We start from the raw sequence: 10,453 nt of genomic DNA, 5'->3' as shown, positions 1-10,453 counted from the left end.
AGCGGCCAAGCCAATGGCCACGCGCACCACCGCCCACGGCGCCACCGGGGACGACGAGGTGGCGGAGGCGGCGGGGACCGCGCTCCGCCACCGCCACGGCCACGCGGGCAAGGGCGCGGGGGAGGCCGCCAATGGCGGCGCCAGCCCCGAGGACGCCTCGGTGGAGCAGGTGTTTGCGGACAAGGCGGTGCCGTCGTGGAGGGAGCAGCTCACGGTCCGGGCCTTGGTCGTCAGCGCGCTGCTCGCCGTCATGTTCAGCGTCATCGTCATGAAGCTCAACCTCACCACGGGGATCATCCCCTCGCTCAACGTCTCCGCGGGGCTGCTCGGCTTCTTCTTCGTCCGCCTCTGGACCAACGCCTTCGAGCGGATGGGCCTCGTCGGCCACCCCTTCACCCGCCAGGAGAACACCGTCATCCAGACATGCGTCGTCTCCGCCTACGGCATCGCCTTCAGCGGTCGGTAACCTCCCCCAACCTTCCACTACGCTCGGTTACAGTTACAATTAGTACAATTGAAGCGTGCTACTAGGAACATTGGGTTTTGCGAATGTCAAGTTTCAGCGTCGGCTTTGCTTCAACGCCTCAATTTCGTGCTCTTACCTTCGTATGAAAAGTTTTATCTGACATAAATTGACCAGTAGACGAATCCATTTCCTTCGTGCGTGTATGTCGATAGCTTTGGGATTCGTCGTAATCTGGGCTATGGGGGATAAGGAGGAGCACGATGCAGATCTGGGCTCAGGAGCTAGAGGTGGGCATAACGTTTTTGCACTAGTGGGTTGGTGGCTTGGGGCATCAGGGAATCCGTTGTTTCTTTTGCCCCCAAAGGAAAAATACGAACCAGTCGCATTCAAATCCTCCAAAGTGGGTTTATGATGAGAGCAACGATAGGGAAAGCACAACACAAGAAACTTCTTGGATTCGGACTTGTGGTTTGATAGGTGTGTTAGGTGGACTGCAGTGTGCCTTTTGTTCTCCTAATCTTCCGAAATAGCTGTTGGAGACGATGGTCCTTGCGTGCACCTGACTGAATTGTGAAGTATCACGAAATTAGGGACCATTTTTGGTTGGTTCATTATAGGTGAATGAGTGAAGGAACTAGGTGCAATGGTCAACAACATCTTTTGAAGTTTTGGCGCTGGTGATAAGGATGGAGAGGCAAATTACAGCTAGTGTTGAGGACAAGCTGAAAATGGTGGAGCGTGCTTGCTTTCACTTCTCACCTTAAAATAGATAGATGCACGGCTCATTGTTTTCTAGTATTTATTTATCTATGATAGACATGACGCATGCATGTGAAGCATTGAGTCCACATGAACATAAACAACTAGTATGGTCTGTGGGTTTATTTTGGAACCATGTTACATGTACGTTCAAGCTTATATGGGAATACTTTCATGTGATAGTCACTGATGTCATACAGAGAGCGCCGCAACAGTGCACATACGTCGCTGATTTGAAAATTGACAGCAAATGTCCTTTGTTTATAAGTTGGTCTATGTGGAAATTCTTATCAGCAGCCTTACATTTTTTTTGCATATGTTCCTGTTTCTCTTGCAACTGCACCAGCAGGAATTTCCAGGATGGTGAGCAATGATTAACTGATTATCTATGTTTCGAATTGGTCATGGGATGATTCGCAAAAATATGTGATCATAGGATGAGGGCATCATTCGATGCATGAAATCAACTGCTTGATTAATTTCTGTACTTGTGGATAGCACACAGCACATAACCCTTTTTACCTTTGCTGATCGATCTGCCTGCCTTGTGAAACTGTACTCGCTAGTATGTCATTTTGCACGAACAAATAAATTTGGCTAATTGACATGTTGATATGCTTATTTGTTACGATTGGTTCAGGTGGGTTTGGCAGTTATCTATTCGGAATGAGTGACACAATAGCTAAGCAAGCAACGGAGGCTAATGATCCTTGGAACATCAAGGAACCTCACCTTGGATGGATGATAGGCTTTCTTTTCCTCGTCAGCTTTATTGGGATTTTTGCACTTGTGCCCATGAGAAAAGTAAGACCTTCAACATGTTTCTCCCTTTGTTCTTACTAAATAACTGTATACAAGCAAACTTTGTTCTCATCAGCTGAGTTGCGCTTCCAGATCATGATTGTCGACTACAAGTTGACCTATCCAAGTGGCACAGCAACTGCTTATCTCATCAATGGTTTTCACACACCTGAGGGCGCCAAGCTTGCAAAGTATGTTGATACAGTTCTGTTCTCTACTGCTTATACAAGTGCCAAAAAACTTTGCTGACAGCAGTGACCATCTTATTTCAGGAAGCAAGTGAAGATACTGGGCAGGTACTTTATGGTGAGCTTTTTCTGGGGCTTTTTCCAATGGTTCTTCAGTGGTGGCGATGACTGCGGTTTCAAGAACTTCCCAACATTAGGCCTTGAAGCTTACAAGAATAGGTCAGTGATGGCATTATCTTGGTTCTGCTGACAGCATTGATTATGATTTGTCCAATATCTGGGAACAACTTAACTAATATATCTACAGAAACGTCTATATCTTGCTACACTATGTTTTTCTTCTATATCATGGTGGAAAATATTTATGCTTATGTACCTGCTGCAAGATAATGTCTAGTGTCTGAACATTTGCTTACCGTAGTTCCAAGGCAGTCTCCTATACTGAACCTAACTTATTGTCTTCCAGGTTTTACTTTGATTTCTCTCCTACATATATTGGGGTTGGCATGATCTGCCCACACATCGTGAATGTGTCTGTTATGCTAGGAGGTATCATCTCGTGGGGTATAATGTGGCCCCTCATTGGCAAGAAAAAGGGGAGTTGGTACCCTGCTTCTCTCCCAGAATCTAGTCTTCATGGGCTGCAGGCTTACAGGGTAAGCACTCTGATCTTGCCACTGTCTTCAGTTTTGTCTAAGCTAAAATCCAGCAATGTTGTCTGAAAAAACCAACAGTTTTGCGACCAAGATTTTTGATTGCTGGTTGCTTTACCATTACAGGTCTTTATATCCATTGCTTTGATTCTTGGGGATGGATTGTATAACTTTGTCAAGGTGCTTATCCGCACAATTGCTGGCTTCATATCAATGGTTCATAAAAATTCAAAAGCCATGCTTCCTGTTTCAGACAATGGCAGCCCCACCGCTGAAGCTATGTCCTTTGATGATGAGCGTCGCACTGAACTATTCCTGAAAGATCAAATCCCCATGGCAGTTGCATATGGAGGCTATGCCGTAGTTGCTTCTATATCTATCGGCACTCTTCCTCAGATCTTCCCGCAGCTCAAGTGGTACTACATTTTAGTTGCCTATGTGGTAGCACCTGTGCTGGCCTTCTGCAATGCCTACGGAAGTGGGCTCACTGATTGGTCCCTTGCCTCCACCTATGGCAAGCTTGCTATCTTCGTCTTCGGTGCATGGGCTGGCCTTGCCAATGGCGGTGTGCTTGTAGGACTTGCCGCGTGTGGTGTGATGATGAGCATCGTGTCAACTGCCTCTGACCTGATGCAAGACTTCAAGACTGGTTACTTGACTTTGGCGTCACCAAAGTCCATGTTTATCAGCCAGGTGATAGGCACATCAATGGGCTGTGTCATTTCGCCCTGTGTCTTCTGGCTGTTCTACAAGGCCTTCAGCGACATCGGCATAAGCGGCAGCGAATACCCAGCGCCTTATGCCATTGTGTACCGAAACATGGCGATATTGGGTGTGGATGGCTTCAACACGCTTCCGGAGAACTGCCTGACTCTCTGCTACATCTTCTTTGCTGCAGCTATTGTCATCAACCTGATAAGAGACTTGACGCCGCACAAGTTTTCGAGGTTCATCCCGCTCCCTATGGCAATGGCCATACCTTTCTACATAGGATCATACTTTGCGATCGACATGTTCCTGGGCAGCTTCATACTCTTTGTTTGGGAGAAGATGAACAAGGCAAAAGCAGATGCCTACGGACCTGCTGTCGCTTCAGGGCTGATTTGCGGGGATGGGATCTGGACCCTGCCTCAGTCCATTCTTGCCCTTGCCAAGGTGAATCCTCCCATTTGCATGAAGTTCTTGACAAGAGGAGACAACGTCAAAGTGGACAAATTCCTTGGTGGCTAGTCATGGTCAGTCCTGGTCTTCTACGGAGGACAAGGGACAACGGCAAGCCACGGCCACGCATCAGCATCAGCATGTAATTACAGCCACTTCCCAGGCCACTTGTTTTGTAGAAAAGCCAGAACTTGGGTCCATGCAAGGGAGAATTATCCCTACGAATCAAATTTCTGAAACGGTTGTAGCTGTTCCTTCACAATGTAAAAAAGGAAGAGGAAAAACTTTAGAGGCAGAACGACATAGTATTAGGTCTAGCAGCATTTCACATTTTGTCTGTCTTGTGTAACTGTGGCGGCTGTGAGTTGTGATATGTTCCTCCATAACATTGTTCGATCTGGATCGTAAGAGCATCTCCAACAGATATGAAAACTGCGGCCTTGCCCACGGTTTAGTGCATTTTTACCCAAAACACCAGCTCCAGCCCTATGATCCCCAAATTTTAGCTCCAATGCTGCATATTTCGAACTCTTTTCACTCCGCCGGCCACCATGAACCCCGCCGCTCTATCATGCGGGTGCTAGCGCTATCTTCTTTGTTTTTGTCAACTGAAGTCGTGCGTTGGAACTGCACTTATTAGTTCGTCGTGCGTAGAACTGCACTCATTATTTCACGTGAGCATCAAACCATCCATACACACACAAGCTTCTATACCATATAAATCCCACTTGTCTACCAACATAAATATATTACCTCATCCCTCAGTGACCAGCTGCCCCCTGACCCCGTCGAGCTCGCAAAATAGCCGCCATGTCCCGTCGACGCCGGCCGGACCATCACACCCTTCGGTGCTGTTCGCCACGGCCACCCGTCCCCACCGAGCTCGCAACACGGCCACCCATACCTCGCCATCCCTAAGCTCCTGCCACTATCACTGAACTTGCCCGCCACCGTCCCCGCCAAGCTCCTTAGATCAGCTTCCAGCCTCCCCCAGTCGTATTTTGGCAGCAGTTTTACATCATCTGCTACGGCAAAAATAATCTGGTGCCAAAAACCTTCTCTCCTTTTTGATATTGCATTCTTTTGAGGTGCACCGAGCATTTGGAATCAGATGCATGATATGCATTTTTAGGGCAAACATTAACTGAATCCAGAAACAATATGCAGGGCAGAGTGCATACACCAAGGTCATAACCACAAACAAGTCGAAACTAATTGCAGGTCACACAGGCATGGATGTTCTGGAGGTACTGCAGTAGCAAACACAAAGCACCTAGAGATCTAACCTACTCATATCCATTACACATAAGGCGCAAGTACTTAGATATGCAACTTAACCTAGCCGTTAAGTTGCTCTCCTTGCGACTGTCTAGAGGACCAGCAAGCCACTCTGCAAAAACAACTCTTGCAAGAGTGCTTATATTATTTCGATAGCTCCAGGGGAGCCTAACGCTTACATGCGTGGACATAGCCATATCAACCATTCAGTGTAGACTTGTAATGGTTGTCATCGATAGTTGGATAGAGGTTGCCAAGATCAATAAGATGTGCAACAGTCGACCTGTGAAAAAAATCAGGATTATTAGAAAGTCAAATGTACAGTATTTCAGAGGGGCCGGGGTAAAGGGTGATGATACCTGGCAACTGCATCTGATATGTTAAGACGGCTTGCAACCTGTGCGATACTAACTCCATGGTCCAGGTTTCTGCAGGAACACAATGCAGTCAGTGTTCTCCACTCTATAAATGAGAGAATACCTAACAATATTGAGGCATATATACAGCAGAAAAGCTTATATATTTCCCATCAGCATGACCATGGAGGCCTGGAAGGGGAGGGCCGGAGGGGACACAGGTGGTACAAATTATATGGAAAGGAACACACAAGCGCTAACATAACATGACACTGCAGCACAGTTAACTTACACAAGCACTGGGTCATGAAAAACATTCATGACCATATCAGTTAACTCTTGCCCACCAGCATTCCCAGATGCAGATAGTGTTGGGGCCTGAGTAAGGAGGAGAAAAAAATGTTCGACAGCAATTCAGTGGATTCTAGTAAAATGATGATATACTTCCTCAAATTACCTGATTATTAGGGGGTGGAGCTTGGTTCCATGTTGATGCATTAGCAGTTACTTGGGGCTGCGTCGCAGATTTCTACCAACAATAAGAGATCCAAAGAAATGAAAGCATCTTCAGAAATCATAGATACTGTTAAGTTTGTACAAAATAAAATCCTACTAGAAAGAAAGGCTTGGATGACAGTACCTTAGCCTTGGCAAGATCCAAATGCACATAAATGCAGTACAGAAAGTGATGTGTTATATCATTGTAGTTGGTTACAAGCCTGACAAAGAATTCATATAAAGTAGTATTAAAATGTAGCTGAACAATGTCAAATGGGTATAGAAAATATTCTCATAGGTTAGACAACATTCCACCACAGAAAATCTTAACTGCTTTTACATGCATCATACAGCAAAACACTTTCAGTCTTATATATCAACGCATTTGGATGAGAAACAGTCGACACTAAAACAATATTAACAGCACCATATCAGTATGTTGGTCAGAACTCAGAAGTACGGTAATCACATACGTGTGCATGTGTACTACAACATTTAGATATTTATGATTCGTAACAGAGGGACTGTTATCCCTAACACCAGCCATTTAAATTGTTCTACTACTTCTGCGCATGGAAAAGCTGCACAAATACAAATCACCTTTATAGTGACATGATTCAATAGAGAGCAAATCTTTATACAGCAAACTTCACTAAAATACTAAGGCTCAGTTTGCAGCAGCTGAACTGTGCAACACTGAACTTCATACAGTTTGGCCATTTGTAAGGTGACCCGTAAAATATCATTTATAAGCTGATCAAATTGCACATCGTGAGACCTAGAGTCGCACAGAACTTCTTGTGGAACTTCATGTGTAGAAGTGTGCAACTGGCATTGCATACTTCTAAAATGTGTCCATTGGATAAAGGATTAAGGGTTGTGGTTGCGACTTAGAAATATGAGTTTCTCAATCGACTTAGCAATACGAGTTTCTCAGTCAACTTAGAAAGAAACATTCACTATTTAATAATCTGCAGTGGGAAAATGTATCCATAAAGGCAGGAAAAGGGTGGTTACCCAACAATAAAAGGGGCAAAAACTGTTGGACAAACAACATTTTTATAATTCATCACAATGCCAAGCACAGCCTAACTAACGAAATAAATTATTGAAAGCTCACATTCTAATATCATACAAGGAGGATCAGAGTGCTCACCGCACGGAATAAGCAACAATGTGACGCTTCCCTTGAAAGGCTTTCAGTCCACCATTGACAATAACATAGTCACCATCCCTTGTAAACAAAAGAAGATGAAGATGTAAAGTTTATTGCATGGGAAATCAATTTCCCATCATATGACAATTAGTTTTAGTCCTTACTTGACTAAACCCATTTCTGTATTGTCCGATGTCTCATTTGCCCTGGAAAAATAAAATAAGGGACAGCGTATATGGGTGACACTCCAAAATTTGGTCGACTGTAGACAAACCAAATCAATACATAACATCTCACCAGCGATTCACTTCTATCCTGCCTGTACCATCATCAAGAATGAATCGTACATCTGTGATCCGCTCTGCCTTATTCATCATGCGTCCTACAAGCCTAACCTGCAATCCAGGGCAATAAAACAATTAGATAAACAGCGAGCTGATCTCTGTCGATCTCGATAGGAAGCAAAGTGTTCAAAGAAAAACCATTTCAAAACCACACTACACAGACAGCCAAAGGTCAGTTGCCATTGAGCCCTCTAAACTGCGTCCATTTCACAAAACCACAAGGTTCGGAATACCTTCACGTCAGTACATGACTGCACAATCCTTGCACTTGCACTGCAGCCAGCCCCAACCTGATTAACTGGCTGAATCAGGAGTGTTTTACTAGCAATTTGGGACATGTGTATGGTTAACCGGGATGCCTCAGTGGCTCACTAGCCATGTGTATGCTTAGGAAGTACTCCCTCCGTTTACTATTATAAGATGTTCTAACTTTTTTTCTAAATTAGATGTACTCCCTCTGTTTTTATTTAGTCCGCATATTAGCTTTGGTCAAAGTCAAGCTTTGCAAACTTTGACAAAGTTTATAAACAAAAATATTAACATATACAATAACAAATCAATACAATTAGATTCGTTATTGAATGTACTTTCACATCATATAGATTTGTTATGGTAAATCTTTATATATTTTTCTATAAACTTGGTCAAACTTTACAAAGTTTGACTTCAGTCAAACCTAATATGCAGAGTAAATAAAATCGGAGGGAGTATGTAGACACGGTTTAGGCCTCCTTTGGTTTAGAGGAATTTCATAGGAATTCTAGAGGATAGGATTCTTATAGGATTTTTTCCTTTAGAGCCCTTTGGTTCATAGGAATGGATTCCTATTCCTACATAGGATTGGTTCCTATCCTCCACATTTCATAGGAAAATAAAAAAGAGCCTAGACTCAATGGAAAAATTCCTTTGGTGTCAACCAAATGACATCTTGTTTCCTATTCCTACTCTTAGGATTTGAGATACATGTCATCTCATTTCCTACAAGATTCCTATTCCTATGATAATCCTATCCTATGAACCAAAAGAGGCCTTAGTGTGTTTGTTCACTCATTACATTGAGTATGTAGTCCATCTTGAAATACCGAAAACATATTATAATAGTGAACAGAGGGAGTATATGTGACAAGTGGAAGGGAGGCCGCAAGAGCCTCCGGCATCCCTTCCATCAAACGGACATCAACTCATGACTCTGGGAACGCTGGTAGCAAGCAGTCCCATTGGTGTAGGCCATTTAGGCCCCCAGTACAGATGGTGGGTGTGGTTAGGAGAGGAACAGAAATTACAGAACTTCAGCAAATGCAATATGGACGCTAACCAAGGTACTGTTTCTTTCCCTATTGCATAGTTGAACCAATACACCTGGCCAGTGTTATATGTTCAAATTTCAAATCCGCTTGGCTAAATAAAATTACGAGAGGAGATTCGTTTCCTCTTATATATATAGTACTCCCTACGAGTACAAATATGGATCGGAGGGAGTAATAATAATTTAAGAACGGACATGTTTCAGTCCGGAGGAAGGTTCTTTTTTTCCCAGGAAGATGTTGGTCCGACTATAATCCGCTCTGCCAACTACAATGTGAAACCTTTCACAGTAAGCATACAAAACAAGTCGAATCAGTGCTCAAACAAAAGAAACGATTGTTTTCCCCAAAAAGGAGAATCGATTATTTACAATGTCATTAAGCACCGGGTGAAGAGGTGTTCAAAAAAAAATACTAAAAAGCACCCGGCTAAGAGGCAGGATTCGTACCGTGGACACCTCGGTGCCATTGACAACGAAACTGGACTTGTCGTCGTTGGTCTGGGACGCGTCCATAATCTGCTTGACGGTGAGCGGGAGCAGCGTCTGCGCGCCGCGAGTCTGGGCGGGAGGGAAGGGCGTCATCAGATTTGGGGGCCGGAAACAAAACAAGGGGAGATTGGGCGGGGGTACTAGGAAGACGTACCTTGGTGATGCCGCCGCCGCTGCCCTCCGGGGTGTTGGTGGTCTGCGAGGGCATGAACCCGCCGCCGCTGAAGAGGCTGTTGGCGTTGGCGGCGCCGCCGCCGTTCCCGTCGTAGTGGTCGCCCCCGTTATACATGGTGAGGGCGGACCGGTGGCTGAAAACCCTAGTCTTGCCGGGGAAGGAGGGGAGGGGAGAGGGAGAGGGGCGAGGGCGGGAGAAGGGGGTAGGGGCGGTCGTTTTGTTTTGTGGGGAGGGGAAGGAGGGGGTCTTCTCCGGTACGAAACCTTGGGTCTCCGGTATGGGTATGGTAGTGCGGCGCGCGGCCCAATGGGTCGGCAGGCGCAGGTCGCCGGGTGGCGGTGCGGCGCAGCGTCGGGTCAAGTCACGGGTAAAAAATTTGCAGCCGGGCCCCGCGCCGCGCGTCTGATTGGTTTGGATGCGTGCGCGGGAGCGGTGCGGCTCGGGGGTTATCGTGACTCGTGCGCTCACGGACGGTGCGCGGCGCAGCAGGAAAGCTCTCAGACGACGCGTGGCCTATTTGCGCAGGGTCAGGCGAGCCCAGGGCATGGGCATCTCCCACGCGGATTAGACATCATCGATCTGTGGCATCTTTGGTCTGATCTTCTTTTTTATTATCTAAATTAATACTCTCTCCATTTCACAATATAATGTTTCCTCTATCTATTTGCTTCAACTTTGACGTAAATTTAATTATCAAAACCGATTGCGGCAGGAGCAAAAATTATATCAGTGAATTCGTATTTGAAAGAAGTTTTCAATTATATAATTTTTTCTTCCGCCGCAGTTGGTCTCATTGGTTAAATTTACGGTCAAAGTTTGACCT

General features: G+C 45.3%; 2 protein-coding genes across 2 annotated transcripts; one reads left to right on the top strand and one right to left on the bottom strand.

Annotated features, from left to right (window-relative positions):
* Positions 1–80: 80 nt before the first annotated feature.
* LOC123127689 (probable metal-nicotianamine transporter YSL14) lies at positions 81–4,500 on the top strand (the record flags this gene model as incomplete). Its single annotated transcript, XM_044547475.1, is given in 6 exon segments — positions 81–458; positions 1,866–2,029; positions 2,120–2,217; positions 2,299–2,433; positions 2,681–2,870; positions 2,994–4,500. Coding segments are annotated over 6 exon segments (2,069 nt in total), but the record flags the coding sequence as incomplete, so codon positions are not given.
* A 719-nt stretch (positions 4,501–5,219) lies between these two features.
* On the bottom strand, positions 5,220–9,870 carry LOC123127691 (replication protein A 32 kDa subunit B). The gene is made up of 10 exons (XM_044547476.1): positions 9,610–9,870; positions 9,414–9,524; positions 7,614–7,711; positions 7,481–7,522; positions 7,317–7,394; positions 6,303–6,381; positions 6,120–6,191; positions 5,955–6,040; positions 5,666–5,734; positions 5,220–5,589 (listed from the first exon to the last, which is right to left on the bottom strand). Exons 1-10 carry the CDS (start codon positions 9,742–9,744, stop codon positions 5,505–5,507), a joined length of 855 nt encoding a protein of 284 aa, XP_044403411.1. The 5' UTR covers positions 9,745–9,870; the 3' UTR covers positions 5,220–5,504.
* Positions 9,871–10,453: the final 583 nt, after the last annotated feature.

Source organism: Triticum aestivum, chromosome 6A, assembly GCF_018294505.1.
Source record: "Triticum aestivum cultivar Chinese Spring chromosome 6A, IWGSC CS RefSeq v2.1, whole genome shotgun sequence".
NCBI lineage: Eukaryota > Viridiplantae > Streptophyta > Magnoliopsida > Poales > Poaceae > Triticum > Triticum aestivum.
This window is presented reverse-complemented; position numbering and strand designations above follow the sequence as displayed.

What these genes read in the sequence shown, in the direction of transcription:
- LOC123127691 (XM_044547476.1), bottom strand. Translation starts at nt 9,744, where the DNA reads ATGTATAACGGGGGCGACCACTACGACGGGAACGGCGGCGGCGCCGCC. An exon ending in GCGGCGGCGGCATCACCAAG is followed by an intron (nt 9,525 to 9,609) that starts GTACGTCTTCCT and finishes CCTCCCGCCCAG; the next exon opens with ACTCGCGGCGCGCAGACGCT. An exon ending in ACAGAAATGGGTTTAGTCAA is followed by an intron (nt 7,395 to 7,480) that starts GTAAGGACTAAA and finishes TTTGTTTACAAG; the next exon opens with GGATGGTGACTATGTTATTG.